Consider the following 18,190-nt stretch of genomic DNA (forward strand, 5'->3'; position numbering starts at 1 on the left):
CTTGGTTTCATTTCTGATTTTTTCTTTATTCTAGTAAGTTTCTTCTGACTTCCGTAGCACTGGTACCTATGTACTGGTTGCATTGTTACATGTTTTAATATCTGAAAGGGCAGAAAAATACTTTCTAATATTTTCTTGGATAGTCTGATTCTTTTTTATGAACTATAGACTTATTTCTCAAATTCCAGAAAACATTATTTTGAGATTTCATTGGAATTTTGTTAGAATAAGGATTACTTTGGGATAAATTGGCATTTGTAGTCTTAACATTAGAGAATATCACACCTCACCAGTTATTAAAATCATTTGCTTTGTTTCAGAAATTAGCTATTTTCTTTTTATAAAGTCTACATGTTCCTTCTTAAATTTACTCTTAGTAGTTGATACTTTTATTGATATTTTAAAATAAGGTGTTTTTTTTCCATCTTATTTTCTAAAGAGTTACTATTGTAATATAGGAAAGTTGTTGGTTTTTGCATATTATTTTTATCAGCAGCCATTTATTTTTTTTAATTAATTTATTTATTTTGAGAGAGACAGAGACAGCACAAGTTGGGGAGAGACAGAGAGAGAGAGAGAGAGAGAGAAGAGAGAATCCCAAGCAGGCTCTGAGCCTCCAGCACAAGGCCCAGCGGGGCTTCAACTCAGGAAACCTCAAGATCATGACCTGAGCTGAAACCAAGAGTCGGATGCTTAACTGGCTGAGCCACCCAGGTGCCCCATCCAGCCACTTTATTGAATTCATTAATTCACTTGGTTTTTTAGTTGAATATTCTGGATTTTTCAGGTAGATAATCTTCAGTCTTATTTATGTACAAGTTTGCTAGAACTGTAGTCTTTCTAAATTTTTATTTATTTATGTATTTATTTTGAGAGAGAGCACGAGCAGGAGAAAGGGGCAGAGAGAGAATCTTTAAGCAAACTCCATGTGGAGCCTGATGAGGGGGCTTGATCCGAAGACCCTGGGATCATGACCTGAGCCAAAATCAAGAGTTAGCTCAACCTTCTGAGCCACCCAGGTGCCCCAGAACTGTAGTCTGGGGGCATTGGAAAGCTGACGGATTTAAACTTCTTACAGTTTTACTATCATTTGGTACATTCCGTTAACCTTAAGAGTTAAGTGAGTCCTACTTAATGTAAGGGGTGAATTCAGTTTTGATTCTTATAGTTCTTTATTTATGTAGTCAGCTCTTCCTCCTTAAAGACTTTAAGTTGACTGGTGTTGGAATCTTTTTTGGATGGTAGGATGTACATCTTTTTTAAATGCCTGGTATATTCACACTGCCCTGGATAATCATACCCTGCAGAAAATGATAGGTAGTAAACGTTTGTTGAATAGGTGGATCTTTTCAAATTGAAATTAGAAGCTACAAGAAACCATTTCTAATTCCAGCTCTGTTTCTGCTCTTCTATTAATCATTGTTTAAATATTTACCGAATACCTAAGGGGCTGATCATTCCCTCTTACTGTTTTCTCTAATAACTCAATTTCTAGATTTTAGTTAACAAGTGTTTTAAGTTCTAGCAGTTTATTATAGAGAAGTGAACTATTCTTTCTGATTGAAATGGTTTTCTTGACAATAAAGTTTTCTCTTTGTTTTTGGCAATAGCTTTGACACTTAGTTTCTGTCTCTAGATGTGTCTTTTTCTCTTTTCTCTTTTTCTTTTTTTTTACTTTGAGAGAGAGAGCACTAGTGAGCAAGGGGCAGAGAGGGAGAGAGAGAATCCCACAAGGGGCAGAGAGAGAGAGAGAGAGAGAGAGAGAGAAGTGGGCCTCAACCAGGGCTCCTGTTTTACCCAAAGTGGGGCTTGAGCTCACCTGATACAGGGCTCAAGCTCACCCAGTGTGGGGAGTTTCTGTCTATATTGATTTTGTGGCTTAGTACTGGTGTGGTGGGAGTTGTCTTTGCAAATCTACCATTTTTCTATTTTAGTTATCTTGAAATTATTTTCTTTAGAACTTCTCAGAAGAGACAACTCTTTCTGCTGTCCTGTTGTACCCTCAATTTCTATTCTTAGTGCAGCTACCCAGGAGCTAGAAACACTAAATAAACTTCTATAAATATATAGTATTTTAGAAGGGCAATTGAGGATGCCACTGCTTATTCCAAATTTAGATATTCTCAGAATAAGTAGAGTCCAGACTCTCAGAGATAGAACTGTTTGTACAGGTTGATAAATGAGAAGTTGACTAGGTTCTCTTATATGTCTCTTATGTCTTTCCTCTGACATTTATGTTGCAAAACACAGAATAACTAATTTTTAGCTATTTAGGAAGTTTGGTCAATTTAAGTGAAGACTGTTTATCATCTTTCTGGCTCTCTGCTACAAAGATCTTGGTGCCTATGAGGGAAGAGGAAGAATGAAGTTTTTACTGTCATGATTGAATCTTTTTGCCTTGTACAGTCTTGAGAATGTGGTGAAAGTAGTGAACTTACAAAAAAAAATGCACATGGGCTCAGTCAAACACACACATTTTTACATAGAATTTCAAGGTGTTTCTGGTCTTTTTGAAACTTCCATAAACCCAAACTCCTGTAGGTTCTCTGAACTCCAGACTAAGAACTCCTACCTTAAATAAAAGCAATCCTAAAAGTTATGAGTGACCTAAGATCCTGTAAGATAATACTTAGGTATCTAATGCATCCAACAAAGAGGAAATTTTTCCGTGGGGTCCTATAACTTAACCTTTAGCCACTAGGTTCCTTATGTGTTTTTCTTTCTCTTCACTGGCTGTTTATAGCCTGCTCTGGGGGCGCCTGGGTGGCGCAGTCGGTTAAGCGTCCGACTTCAGCCAGGTCACGATCTCGCGGTCCGTGAGTTCGAGCCCCGCGTCAGGCTCTGGGCTGATGGCTCAGAGCCTGGAGCCTGTTTCCGATTCTGTGTCTCCCTCTCTCTCTGCCCCTCCCCCGTTCATGCTCTGTCTCTCTCTGTCCCAAAAAATAAATAAACGTTGAAAAAAAAAAATTTATAGCCTGCTCTGATGGGTTCTTTTCTTTTATCCAGCATCTAGACATTGGATGTCCTCAGAGTTCTTCCTGGCCCCCCTTCTTTTCTCCTTCTACTTATTGCTTGGCCAATGTCTTCCTCTCCCTTGGTTTTAAATACCACTGTATTGTTGATGGCTGCTAGATTTATATCACCGGCCCATATCTTCTCAGAGTGCTAGTATCCCATATGCAACTGTAAAGTTATTATAAGTATTTTTATAATTGTTTTATTGAGATAAAATTCATATACCATAAAATTCATGCTTTAAGAATGTACAATTCAGGGATTTTTAGTATATTCGCAGAATTGTACAACCATTACCACTGTCTAATTCCAAAACATTTTCATCATCCAGAAAGAAACGCTGTACCTATTAGCAATCATTTATCCCTCCCCCACCTTCCCTCGCCATCAGCCCCAGGCAACCACTAATCTCCTTTCTGTCTCTCTCTGTAATTGCACATTTGTATGTGCCAATGTATATTCACATCTCAAATAAATGGAATCATGTAATATGTGGCCCTTTTCTGATTTCTTTCACTTAGCATAATGTTTTCAAAATTGAACAGGGGCGCCTGGGTGGCTCAGTCGGTTAAGCGTCCGACTTCGGCTCAGGTCATGATCTTAATGGTTCGTGAGTTCAAGCCCCGCGTCGGGTTCTGTGCTGACAGCTCAGAGCCTGGAGCCTGTTTCAGATTCTGTGTCTCCTTCTCTCTCTGACCCTCCCCCGTTCATGCTCTGTCTCTCTCTGTCTCAAAAGTAAATAAACGTTAAAAAAAAAAAAAATCTTTTTTTTTTTTTTTTAAATTGAATATTGTAGCATGGGGCACCTGGGTGGTTCAGTCAGTTAGGTGGCCGACTTTGGCTCAGGTCATGATTTGGCGGTCCGTGAGTTCGAGCCCCGCATCAGGCTCTGTGCTGACAGCTAGATCCTGGAGGCTGCTTTGGATTCTGTGACTCCCTCTCTGTCTGCCCCTCTCCCACTCATGCTCTGTCTCTCTTGCTCTCAAAACTAAATAAACATAAAAAATTTTTTTTAAAAACAATATTGTAGCATGTATCAATACTTTATTCCTTTTTGTGGGTGAATTGTATCCCAGTATGTGGATAATGCCAAGCTGACAGTGCATACCTGTTTTTGCTGAAGCTCTACTGCTACAGTGATGTGGTATTTAAAGCTACAGAAGGTGACAGTAAGGTCATATTATGCATAATTTGGATTGAATGTAATGTCACACCTGATATTTAGAGATTGATTTTATTAAAAATTACATAATACTATTACCTTATTTCCAGAAGAATACAATGTGAGGCTGTAGTCATTTTGAACTTTCTGTGAAGTCTCACGTTCCCTGCTACTTTACTTTTGGAAAAATAAGCAGGCTATTTTGTTGTTTCTGTGTGTGATGAGCTGAATCTGTTTAATACTTTTTTTAAAAGTTTATTTATTTAATCTCTGTACCCAACATGGGGCTTGAACTCATGACCCCAAAATCAAGAATACATGCTTTTCCAACTGAGCCAACCAGGCACCCCTGAATTGATTGTTTTTTTTTTACTTTTAAAGGCTTTATAGAATACATTTTGTTTAAAATATTTAATTGTTCTAGGACAATAGATTTAATCCCTAGGTCACATTCTAATACATTTTCTTTTCACAGTTTGAAATAAGTCATCATTATCTTCAGTGAAAAATATCTTAGTGTTTAAATTGTATTATTAGATTATACTACGAAATGCTGAACTGTTAAGAGACAGAATTTTATTTTCTTCATACTTTGAGGTTTGGTATTCATGAAATGTATGAAAGTGCCAAACATTTGAAGATCTAAATGTAAAACTGTATTTTTGAATGTGAACATCTAAATAAATCACCAGAGTCATCTAAATATTATTTTACATTATGATTCTAGGCACTAGCCTTGACTAAGAACTATAGTCTTTTTCCGAATCCACTTAGGAATTTCCCGAAACAGATTGGTGGTTTTCTTTGTCGTGAGAGAATGTTTATAAAGAAGTAATGAATGGGCTTTTTAAAAATTCAGTAATTTCATAAGGAAAATAATTTTGATTATAGAGTTAATATGAATAAGCTAGATTATGGAATCTTTGATTCTAAATGATATAAATCATGTGATGAAGAACATAGAATCTAATCATGAAGTTGACCTTTCTCTCCTGTTAGAAGAGGAGAATTCTCTGCATGATTAGTGTGAGAATTTAATGAGGTACTTTGATGGGTGAAATGTTACAGTCCTCACTGTGTGGCACCCTCCCATGTGAGAAAGAGTAGGTGGAGATCTTGATTAGAAGATGTGTTAAGTCAAGTTACATTGATAGGCAGTGAGGAGGGCTATTGTTTTTAGGTTTTGAGGTGTTGAAAGTGAGGTTGTCATAGTCACTTGTCTGACGAGGTGCACTTTAGTGGAGTTTTAAATTCACAATGTAGAAGAGAATGAGCACTTATCAGAACAGAAGGAAATATGTGGTTAAACGGTTTCAGCTATAACTGTAGGCTACTTCCCTTGGTCCAAATGGGAGGAGAAATGGAACCTTATGTTTTGGACTTCTTTTCCCAATATAAATAGAAGTTAGTTCAGGGTGGTTTATTGGAGCCCTTAACAAGAAAAAGGTTGTGTTAATAGTAGAGGGGAATGACAAAAATAAGATGGCATAAATCCTGTAGGTTTTATTTTACAGGTGTCTCAGTTGTAATTTTTTGAGCATATTTGTAATTGTTGACAGTCAATTATTCTTATTAAACCTTTCTAAAAACAAGAATGCCCCAAAATTTTTGAAGAAACTGCTGAATTGAGAAAAGAAAAAGTTGATGTTTACAGCTTTTTACTTAAAATGAAGACTGTCTTAACCAATTTTATATAATTACAAGTAATAAATAATGCTAATTTTAGCTCACAAAAGCACTTGGATTATTGAAATAAAATATATTTGGTGTAGACAAATGAAGACCTTATTTATAAATGTATATTTGATAACCTGGAGTTTTGAAAAATCATTGAAGTCCTGCTTCTTCTGCATTTAAGAAATCTTATTAAGGCATTAAATGATAAACATCTATGCTGATTTTTATTCTGAAGCCCATGTTTTCTTTTTGTTTTAATTTTTTTTAAGTTCACTTATTTACTTAGAGCATGCATGCAAGTCAGGGAGGGACAGAGAAGGAGAGGGAGAGGGAGAGGGAGAGGGAGAGAGAGAGAGAGAGAGAGAGAGAGAGAGAGAGAGAAAGAAAGAAAGAAAGAGAATCCCAAGCAGGCTCCATACTGTTAGTGCAGAGCCTGGTGCGGGGCTCAAACTCATGAACTGTGAGATCATAACCTGAGCCAAAATCAAGGGTCAGAGGCTTAACCAACTAAGCCACCCAGGTGCCCCTGAAGCCCATGTTAAATAAGGTAGAGAAGATCTAAAATAACAATGTTTGTTTGTTTGTTTGTTTGTTTGTTTTTTCCTAAAGTCACTATTAGGATAGTGTGATATTAGGATGGGAGAAGAGTGTGGGAATTATAATAAATTTTTTATATTTCTTACTGTTTCACAATAAAATTTTCACCTTAAGATGACAGTATTAGCACCTTTCCTTTCTTGGTGGATCCTTAATTGTTCTTGAGCACAGTTATATTTTCAGGCAGTATCAGAATTTGGTGGTTGAAAATGAAACTGGTCTGAATTTTGAAATCATACCTAAAGTGTCTTTTAATCTAGAATCATTTATGTTTACTTGAAAAATAATGGTGAATAAATAAATGTTGTATCAGTTAAGTTTCTTTGGTTAAAAGCAGACTAACTGGCTAACTGAAGTTAGAAAAAAAGGAAAAAAGCTGCATTACTTCATAGGAAGCAATGAGGTAGCTTATAAAACTGAAGGGAAGTATGAAGAGTCCGACTCTGGGTGGCTCCAGGTTTCCAAATAGAGGGAAACTGTGTGTGCTGTCTTTAGGGGCTCGTGAATTCCAGTTGTTTTCCATCTTTATAGCTTTTTACCCGAGGTTCAAAAATCAAGGCAAAGTACCTATTGTCCTAGCTTCAGCTTCAACTATGTCTATTTCTTTTTTTTTTTTAATTTTTTTTTTCAACATTTATTTATTTTTGGGACAGAGAGAGACAGAGCATGAACGGGGGAGGGGCAGAGAGAGAGGGAGACACAGAATCCGGAAACAGGCTCCAGGCTCTGAGCCATCAGCCCAGAGCCTGACGCGGGGCTCGAACTCACGGGCCGCGAGATCGTGACCTGGCTGAAGTCGGACCCTTAACCGACTGCGCCACCCAGGCGCCCCAACTATGTCTATTTCAAGTATCATTTTATTATAGTTTTTATAAAATTTGTATCACTTTTTTTAAAAAACAATTTGAGAGAATTGTGACTAGAAATAAAATCCTGGTAAACCAGATTAACTTAACTTCTAGAATTTGGTCAGAGCTATGGTTTATATACCTTCCTGTAATTCTTAATTTTATAATTGTATTCATCTTTTTTTCCCCCAAGAAAACCACAGGTTTTCTTAAAGCTTATTCTTCATTTTTCATGTATCTGATGGCTTATCATTGGTTTTCATGTGTCTTTTCTGTGTCTTAGGTGTATTTGAAGGCTCCCATGATTCTGAATGGAGTCTGTGTTATCTGGAAAGGCTGGATTGACCTCCAGAGACTGGATGGTATGGGCTGCCTGGAGTTTGATGAGGAGCGAGCCCAGGTAGGGTGACTTCAGGCTCTACTGAACATGGTCCCTTTCTGTACCCCTAATCTTCAACTAGACATCTATTTTACCCCATCTTTAAGAGTAAGTGTAAAAAGTTTCATGTTGAAGTGATGTTGAGGAATCTTTAAGATGTGCAGACTCATTTCGGTCCTGGTTTTGGGGAAAGTTTTTCCTTCAGTGGTTCTAAATTTCATTGGATTATTCCTGTCTGCTCAGTGGGGGCACTTCAAAGTCCAGTAAATGGTTCTGTTTAATATTTGTTCTTGATCTTTAGAACATTAGATCGGGTAGAAGAGTTCAAAATAAAATGTAGCATTTCTGAAATGGAGCAACACTTCTGAAATGACTTGGTGAGGAGTTTGGTAAATCCTCTCCCCAAAAAGCAGTGCTTAAACTGGACAAATTGTTTAAAACACACACTCGTGCATACACACACACACACACACACACACACACACACACATACATATATTTAAGGTCTCTGGAAATTAACCAAAGGACATGCATTGAGAGGTATTTATTCAAAAAAAGCTCCTGAATTTCAATAAGGACAGTGATAACTTGTGTCAGTAGCTGCTTCCATTAGTTCCCTCAGCTCTGTGGTCCCTCAGGTTAGACAGGCAGGTGGGACAAGCCAGAGGACTGGCAACTCTATTGTCCTGTCAGAAGGAGCTGACCTTATTTAGAGCAGTGCATGAAAAAATCCATACCCAGGAATGTCATCAAAAACAATAGAGGTCTCTGTGGCAAATGTTCTGGGAAGACTAATGATGTGGGAAGCAACAAAATGACCAACTAGCCAGAAATTTATCAGAAATCTAGGGAAGGAGTTTGCTAATGTGGGCCCTATTAAAATCACACTTACTTCTCAGTTCATGGGTTTGAACCCCGCATCAGGCTCTGTGCTGATGGCTCAGAGCCTGGAGCCTGCTTCAGATTCTGTGTCTCCCTCTGTCTCTCTCTCTCTGCCCCTCCCCTGCTGATGCTCTGTCTCTCTCTCCTTCAAAAATAAACGTTAAAAAAAAATTTTTTTTTTTTTAAATCACACTTACTTCTCATGTTCCAGAAGACTATGCATATATAAAGCTGCACTGGCTCAGGAGAGGACAAAGAGGGCCCTTCCAAGCTACCAGTCTACCAGGGTAGAGTGATGAACTCCCTGCACTTTGAAAGTATCCCTCAAGCTGCACACAGATCTGGTGGCAAAAGAACGAAGTGCTGATTCAAGGTGTTTAAGCTAAACCTCTCAACAGTCATTGGCTGACTATTAAGTTATGCTGACCTAGGGCAGCCCCCTAGAAAGCTAGACTTAAAAAGAAAACAAAACAAAACTAAGCAGGGACATGCAGAGGCTACACATTACTGGAGAAGCAAACTACAGAATTAGTCCAGGTAAGTCACTAAACAGATAAAAACAGCAACAACACAGTGGAGGCAGGGGTCAGAATTCAGAGTTGCTACAAAATATTGTCTAAAATGTCCAATTTTAAACCAAAAAATTAAAGAGACATGTAAATAGACATGAAAGTATTACTGATACTCAGGGAAAAAAACAGCCAATAGACACTATCTTTGAGGGATCCCAAATGTTGCTTCTTAGTGACAAAGGCTTAAAAGCAGTTATTTATCAGTATGTTCAAAGAATTCAAGGAAGATTCTTCTTTAAAGGATTAAAGGAAAATTACAATGACAGTGACTCATCAAACGGAGCATATCAGTAGAGATCACTCAACAGCAAATTTGAGTTGGTAAAAGAAAGATGTAGTGAATATGAACATAGATTAATAGAAATTATCCAGTCTGAAGAACAGAAAGAAAAACAGTCTCAGAGAGTATGGGACTCCAGCATGTGTACCAATGTGTACATGTCATGAAAGTTCTAGGAAAAGAGAGAAAGGGGCAGAAAGTTTAAGAATTAATAGCAGATGAAAACTTCCAAATTCATTAAAAATAGTTATCTTCATATCCAAGAAATCCAATAAACTTCAAATTGTATAAACACAAAGCAATCTACACCTAGATGTATCATAGTCAGATTTTGAAAAAACAAAGAATCTTAAGAGCAGCAATAAAACGGACTCATCACATGCAAGGGAGCCACAATAAGTTTAACAACTGACTTGTCTTTTGAAATTATGGAAACCAGAAGGTAATGGGATGGCAGTGACATTCAAAATGCTAAAAGAACATGTAAAAATGTCCATTTTTTAGTAGGTGTTGATTTCTTTTGATTGTTTTTATATTCTTTCTTTTTTTTTTTTTATGTTTATTTATTTTTGAGAGAGACAGAGACAGAATGTGAGTGGGTTAGGGGCAGAGAGAGAGGGAGACACAGAATCCGAAGCAGGCACCAGGCTCTGAGCTGTCAGCACAGAGCCCGATGTGGAGCTCGAACCCACAAGCTGTGAGATCATGACCTAAGCCCAAATCAAGTGTCATACGCTTAACCAACTGAGCCACCCAGGCTCCCCTATATTAATCCTCATAATAAAGTGAAAATAATGACAGGAATAAAAAAGAATCCTTTTTTGTTGTTGTTGTTTCCCTCTATTGTCTGTTTCTGTGTTCTCCATATATGGAAATGTGAGAATTTTCCTATCAAGAGATAAAAAGCCAAAACCTTTCTAGTAAAAAATTAAGGTTCATAGTTAAAATTCTTGGGATGCCTGGCTGGCTCAATCAGTAGAGCATGCAGCTCTTGATCTTGGGGTCATATGTTCAAGCCCCACATTAGGTGTAGAGATTGCTTTAAAAACAAATAAGTAAATAAGTAAATTTAAAATTTTTAAATTAATTGATTTTGAGAGAGAGAGAGCGCACAAGTGGGGGGAGGGGCACAAAGAGAGAAAGAATCTCATGTGGGGCTCAAACTTAAGAACCTGTGCGTGAGATCATGACCTGGGCCGAAATCAGGAGTCAGACACTTAACCGACTGAGCCACCCAGATGCCCCCCAAATTAAAATTCTTTTTTTTTTTTTTTTTTTTAATTTTTTAACGTTTATTTATTTTTGATAGAGAGACACAGTGCGAGCAGAGGAGGTGCAGGGAGGGGGACATAGAATCCGAAGTAGGCTCTGAGCTATCAGCACAGAGCCTGATGCCGGGCTCCCAGCTCACAGACCCCAAGATCATGACCTAAGCCAAACTTGGACCTTAACTGACTGAGCCACCCAGCTGCCCCGAAAATTAAAATTCTTAAGAAGGAATCCCTGCTACCTTGATTTCCACAGGGATAAGGAGTGACCAACTGTTTCAGAGAAATAGTAAATAATCAGCAATTTACAAGGCTGTTTCTATAAGAAGTGATACAGCAGGGGCGCCTGGGTGGCTCAGTCGGTTAAGCGGCCGACTTCGGCTCAGGTCATGATCTCGCGGTCGGTGAGTTCGAGCCCCGTGTCAGGCTCTGTGCTGACAGCTCAGAGCCTGGAGCCTGTTTCAGATTCTGTGTCTCCCTCTCTCTGACCGTCCCCTGTTCATGCTCTGTCTCTCTCTGTCTCAAAAATAAATAAACATTAAAAAAAATTTAAAAAAAAAAAGTGATACAGCAGATTGAATTTATATGAGGTAAATTTTCAGATTTAGTTGACTTTTAAAACTGAAATATTTTATTAAATGATAGATAAAAATTTTAAGTTTAACCCATAGCATTTTCCATACTTAGAATTTTCCAAGTTTTCCGGTCTATAAACTGAGCTTTATAACTACAAAGTAAGTACCATCTGTTGTGATAGCAAACTAATACAATAATTGGTCTTATATAATGTAAAAACTTTAAAGCAGGGGATTCCAAACATTCAGTGTACAGTAAGCACGTTTCTATAACCTTCCCTATCCCAAAATCATCTGTACAATATGTAGTAGTTAGGATTAGGGGCTTCATTGTCATATAATTGTGTGAATCCTAATCCTACTGCTTACATCTGTTATGGACTGAATGTTTCTGTTCCCCTAAAATTAATTTGTTAAAGCCTCAACACCCAATGTGACTACATTTGGAGATAAGGTCTTTATGGGGGTAATTAAAATTATATGAGGTCATGAGAGTGGGGCCCTGATAGGAGTAGTGTCCTGATAAGAGATACACAAGAGAGCTTGCTTATTCTCTCTCTCTGCTGTATGAGGACAGTATTTTCTCTCTCTCTCTCTCTCTTTCTCTCTTTAAATTGGGAAAATTTTAATTCTACTCAAGGGGATGAGGACAATCAATATTCTCTAACAGATGCTGAGGTAAGGCACCTGGTAAGCTAAGACAGTAAAGAGTATGGTCACAATTCATTTTAATTAAGGTTTGTTGAGTGTTTCAGCTGAAATATTTTCACAGGTATTTTCTCTGTTCAGAGTACCTTTGACAAATGTTGGCAAGGATATGAAACAACAGTTGGTATATTGGTTATGTAAAATTGACACAACATTTGAAAAACTGGCAATACATGCTAAAACTGCAAATTACATATACCTGTGATCCAGCAATTCTACTCTAAGTTTCATGGTATGCAAGAGGAATAAATACATATATTCATCAAAATATATGTACTGGACATTTATGGCAGCATTATTAGTAATATCCAGAAACTGCAAACTGCCCAAATGCCCATTAACAGTAGAATGGGTAAATTGCTTATCCACACAAAGAAATACAGTGATAATGAAAATCTACAACTAGCACACCAGTATGGGTGGATTTCACAAATATATTGAGTGTACCCAAAAAGCACATGTTGTATGAATCCCTTCATATGAAAGTACAGAAATGGGCAAAACTGATAATATGTGTTGTTAGCAATAAGGATAGTGGTTTATCCTTGAGAGAGGAGAGGAGGTTAGTTATTGGAATGGAGCTGAAGGAAACTCCCAAGGTGTTATTACTGCTCTCTTTCTTCCAACGGATTCTAGTTACATGGAAAGTTCAGTTTGTGGAAATTCATTGAGCTGTAATTTAGGACAGTGCTGTCTGGTATAATTCAAATGTGAACCACATAATGTAATTTAAGTTTTTCTAGAAGCCACATTAAAAAAGATAAAAAGAAGCAATTGTATTTAATTTTTATATTGTATTTTGTTTGACCCGGGATATCCAAAATATCATACTTGAACATAAAATTAATATAAAAAATTTATTGAGATGTCCCACATTTTTTTTCTTTGAAACAAGTTCTTGAAATTTGGTGTGTATTTCAAGTGTTCATTGGCCACATGTGGTTCCCATATTGGACAGTAAAGCCTTACTGTAAGTGTACTTTTTTGTATGTATAATATAATACAATAAAATGTTTTGAAAGCTCCCCGCAAATTAATATCATTCTTAGTATAGTTATAGAAACAAATCACATTTGCTGATTGTATTTTCATCTTTCTATTTATTTTCTGTAATTTGTAGGGATAAAATTCAACATCCTCTTTATGCATTTGGTTTTCAATAATTGTAACTCTTTAAAAGCTTAAAAATCAAATTTTGGGGGGCATCAGTGTGGCTTAGTTGGTGAAGCCTCCAATTCTTGGTTTCGGCTCAGGTCATGATCTCACTGTTCGAAGGATCGAACCCGGCATTGTTCTCCACACTGACAGCACAAAGCCTGCTTGGGATTCTCTCCCCTGCCCCCGTGCGTGCGTGCGTGTGCATGTGTGTGTGAGTGTGTGCACAAAATAAATAAACTTTTTTTAAAAAGTCAAATTTTTGGCATTTCACCTTTGGATACTTTAATCAGAGATTTCCAACTAATTTTGAGCAAAGTATAACTATGAGGACTCATTTGCCTTAAAAAAGTTCAGTGCCATTGTAGGAACTATTTTGATTTAGAGTAGTTCTTCAAAAGCTCAAAGTGTGGGGGTACTGTCTTGATGTATTTTTTATATTCGGCATCAGCTTTGTCACATTTTACAGTTCAGTTATTTCGTAGATAAATATATTTCTAATTTATGCAACTATAAACTAAGTGATTGGCAGACCAGTTATGAGTTATATGTGCCACAACTAGTTTCTAATAAATTTCTAAACTTTTTTTTTTAATGTTTTTATTTATTTTTGAGAGACAGAAAGAGAGCACAAGTGGGGAAGGGGAAGAGAGAGAGGGAGACACAGAATCTGAAGCAGGCTCCAGGCTCTGAGCTGTTAGCACAGAGCCCGACGCGGGGCTCGAACTCACAAACCGTGAGATCATGATCTGAGCTGAGGTTGGATACTTAACCGACTGAGCCACCCAGGCACCCCCTAATAAATTTCTATTTCATAGTTTTTAGAAATTCACTAAGAATGTTATTCTTTTTTTTTTTTAATTTTTTTTAACGTTTATTTATTTTTGAGACAGAGAGAGACAGAGCATGAACAGGGGAGGGGCAGAGAGAGAGGGAGACACAGAATCCGAAACAGGCTCCAGGCTCTGAGCAGTCAGCACAGAGCCCTACGCGGGGCTCGAACTCACGGACCGTGAGATCATGACCTGAGCCGAAGTCGGACGCTCAACCGACGAACCACCCAGGCGCCCAGAGAATGTTATTCTTTATACAGTGTGCTCCACCAGCATCTATATTTGTATTATCAGTATAAGAGCCAATAGTTTTATCTTCACTGTTGTACTTTTTTACTTTGCATGTTTCACCTTCAATGTAGTTCCCTTTCAAAAGTTTAATTTTGGTTCTATGATCAGGTTAGAAAGACTGAACCATTATTTGAATTAACAGATACTCTTTACCTGATGACACTGATGTAAAACTGGTGTCCTTTAGTTATTTGCAAGGTTTTTGTTAATGATATCAGCATATGAACAGCTTTGCTTTTTACATGTGCATGATAATGTGAATTGAATCATTTGTCATTTGTCAGTGAATTAAATCACTTGATTTAAATGAAGTTATTTGCAGGGTGGTGTTAAATGTACCGTTTGCAGCTGCACGTGTTAAATTGTCACCTTTGAAGTATATATTGAAGCTTCTTCAGCAGTTTTATTTCTTTTGGCTTTCATGTGATCAGTGATACCATTCTGGTCCCCACAGAGAATAGTAAATGTCGTTATTTTGTGCAAATTACATCTTCATCATCAACTTTCTTGGAAATGAATTAACTTTTCATTAAACATGCACTTCCAGTTTTTAAATTCATAACTGCAGAAAGGTATTACCAAACCATAAAATAAGTATCGTTGTAGATTTAGGCAGTACAATAAAGACAAAATCACTGCAGCAAGAATGGTCAGAATATTCTGTGTATTCTCTATGAGAGAACTGCAAAGCCTTTATTTGCCACATGGGTTTCACATGCACCCACCTTTTATGATGACCCCACCTGGCTACTTTGTGCAGATCATGGTTAAGACCACGGAGTAACAAACTAGTATAACATGGAGCTGGTGGGGACCAAAGTGTTGAAAGCTGCTCCCACTACCATCTGAGATTGGATAGAGTTAGTTGTCCCTAGCTCATTTGACCACACTTTATGGATGAGTATGTAGTTTTATTAGGAGTTGCCCTTTATGCTGCCCTTGAAGCTGATAGGTGTTAGTTAAGGTTGCAACAGGAAAGGATCAAGACAATGCTGGTAATTGCCAGTTGTCTTTCAAATTAAAGTACAAACTCTTATCTCTGCACATCTATTTCACACCTTGCTAGAAACGACCAAAACAGAAGCTGGAATTAGAAAGCAGAGGGCTACCAAATCCCTCCTGGCTTATTTTACTACAACTATTAGTAATAATAGTATTTTTTCTTTTAATGAAATAAAAATCTGACCATTGCTAGAATACACATTAATGGCTGTTAACTTCCTTAGGGAATTAGATCACATCTCCTGTTATGTGCTCTCATTTCATCATGTAATATTCCTTTACTGTACTTAATCACAGTTGACATATATTTTTTTGGTAATTATTTGTTCATCATCTACTTGCCCCACTAGACCAGAAACTGTGAGGAAAAGCACCATTTGTTTCTCATATTGTATTCATGGTACCTTAACACAGTGACTTGGACATACTAAAAACTCAAACATTTGTGGAATAAATGAAAACGTGAATGAATGCACAGGACAGAAGGAGTATCCTGTTACCAGATGTGTCCCAGTTGATCATTAGCTAAATAATAGAAAACCCTTGGCAGTTGGAAACAGTGTTCTTTTGCAGGTACCTCTAGCTTATATGGTACATTCTGAGAATACAGTAGGAACGTGTAATGATATTTAGTCAGATGTGTAAATTTGATATGTCTGTAAATGCTTGTAAGATACCAGCACTTATTGAAGATTGTCAAGTATGCTTAAGCACATTTTATATGTTACCTCATTTAATCTTCACAGTAATCTTGTGAAGTATTATTACTGTGCCCATTTTACATGTGAGTTTGCAGAAGCTTACAGAAATGAAATGCCTTCCTCCGGGTCATAAAGCTAGTAAATGTATCATAAGAATGGAAATTTGATTACATCTTTCAATTTTGTTTAGGTTATAGACATTGTGTCAGTGAAAATTGTAAGTATTAAACAGCCTTACTAATAGTGACAAATAAAAGATTTCTCACAGAGAACAAGATACCAAGCAGTGTAGGTATAGTCCAGGTCTGGTGTAGCACTTAATTATATTACAGGAGCTCTGGGTCTTTCATCTTCCTGCTGTGCTATGCTCAGTGTGTGACTGCATCCCCACTATTATGTTTGCATGATGACTACTGTATCTCTGGGCATTGCATCAGTTCATAGGAAGGAGAAAAATTGAAATACCTCTTAAAGGACTTTCTTAGAACCCCAGTTAGGTGACTTATCCTTCTGTCTCATTGGTTTGAATTGAGTTACTGGCCACCCCTTGCTGCAATGAATCTAGGAAGGTGAATATTGATGACTTTTTTGGTATTTTTATCTTTTAGTTTCTTCAAGTGTACCATCAGAAATCCTGGTATTGAGAAGTCTGTGACTGCAAAAGTTGAGCATCCAGTGCTATGTACCATGAGGAAGCTTTTTTAAGTTGGGGGTGTTTTGGTCAGATTGTGCCTAAGGCATGCTCTGATGGCTGGGTGGTAGACTGGGGATGACAGAATGGAAGCAGGAAGAGACTGTTTAGGAGACCTTTGTAGTAATTTTAGTAAGAGATCTTAGAAGCCCGAACTGGAAAAATGCAGGAAATAAAAGGAGACAAAGATTTCAAAAATATTTAGGAGGTCAGATGGTTAGGACTTGGTGATTGATTGGCTCTGTGGAGAAAAGAGGAGAGCAAAGAGTCAAAGGTGTCTCAGGTTTCTGTCAGAAATGAATGAGGGATGCCATGAATGGAGACTAGAGACGAGTAAAGGAGAAAGTTTCAGTCGGTTGCCCCTTTAGACACGATGAGTTTGAGGTATCTGGGTTTTCTTCATGTGCAGATCTTTATTAATTGGGAAAATTCAGATAAATTTGTTATATGTTACAAATATTTTTCCTTGGTGACATCCTTTGGACTTTTATTTACTTTCTGTTGTTCAGCAGTTTCAAACATTTTTATCATTAATTCTGTTAATATTCTCTTTTCTATTTCTGGCTTTAGTGACCTAATTTGAGGACCTGGCCTGTCTTAATAGCAAATTATAGAAGTATATACCAAATTTTTTTCTTGATCTTCTGTGGTTTAAGTATTGACTTGTACAGGATTTTATTTTGGTGAATAGATGAGGTAAGGAAAGGAAAGATCATGAACAGTTACTGTTTCCAAAGTGTGATGTAAAACATGAACAAACTGAAGTTTTCTTTTAAAAGTAGCTTCAGTGTTAGCTTTTTTAAATGGTTTTGATATTTGAAGATATACTCTGCTGTTCATTTCCTCCAAAAAATAACAGATTAAAAATTTTTATTATAGATCAAAATTGAAATATCCCTTTCATGTATTCTGACAGCAGGAGGATGCATTAGCACAACAGGCCTTTGAAGAGGCCCGGAGAAGGACGCGTGAATTTGAAGACAGAGACAGGTCTCATCGGGAGGAAATGGAGGTGAGAGTTTCACAGCTGCTGGCAGTAACTGGTTAGTACTTTCCCCCAAACTCTCAGGCTCTCTATGTCATGTTTGTGTATAATGTTTTTAAATAGTTTAATTTTGTCTTTCATTTTTCAAAAGTTGTACTGTGTCTTGGTATTTATTAAATGTAATTGCTATAAAGAAACTTGGTCTTAATTTTAAGGTTGTACATGAATTCCTCATTCATTGATCCTCATAAAAATCATTTACTGTCATGTATATATTCTCTTAATTCATTGATCCAAATATCTTACCTCTTTTTTGTCTCAATTATTTGTCAGATTATTTGTAAAAATTACCTTATGTTATCCTAGAATACATACTAACTCTTTGGGAATAATATTACTTTACATTTTTTTATGAATGTCTTGATTTTGTAACTAATTTTTAGCCATTTGTGTATTCTCCTTACTAAAGGGAAAATTTAATGTTTTCAAACTACTCAAAGAATTGAATTAAGTAGCCCACTTTTAACTTTTTTATGGTACAGATATAGAAATCTACACAAAAGAAATAT

The 18,190-nt window shown here is 37.0% G+C and overlaps 1 protein-coding gene across 2 annotated transcripts in view; it reads left to right on the forward strand.

Moving 5' to 3' along the window:
* Positions 1-18,190, forward strand: part of CBFB (core-binding factor subunit beta) — a 56,859-nt gene that overhangs the window by 23,785 nt on the left and 14,884 nt on the right. The window contains exons 4-5 of one of the 2 annotated variants that reach the window (XM_043599437.1): positions 7,583-7,699; positions 17,553-17,679. In XM_043599437.1, coding sequence (XP_043455372.1) covers positions 7,583-7,699; positions 17,553-17,679 — 244 coding nt within the window. The remainder of the gene's footprint in view (positions 1-7,582; positions 7,700-17,552; positions 17,680-18,190) is intronic. The other variant, XM_043599436.1, reaches the window with a different exon arrangement.

The sequence above is a fragment of the Prionailurus bengalensis genome, chromosome E2, assembly GCF_016509475.1.
Source record: "Prionailurus bengalensis isolate Pbe53 chromosome E2, Fcat_Pben_1.1_paternal_pri, whole genome shotgun sequence".
Lineage (NCBI taxonomy): Eukaryota > Metazoa > Chordata > Mammalia > Carnivora > Felidae > Prionailurus > Prionailurus bengalensis.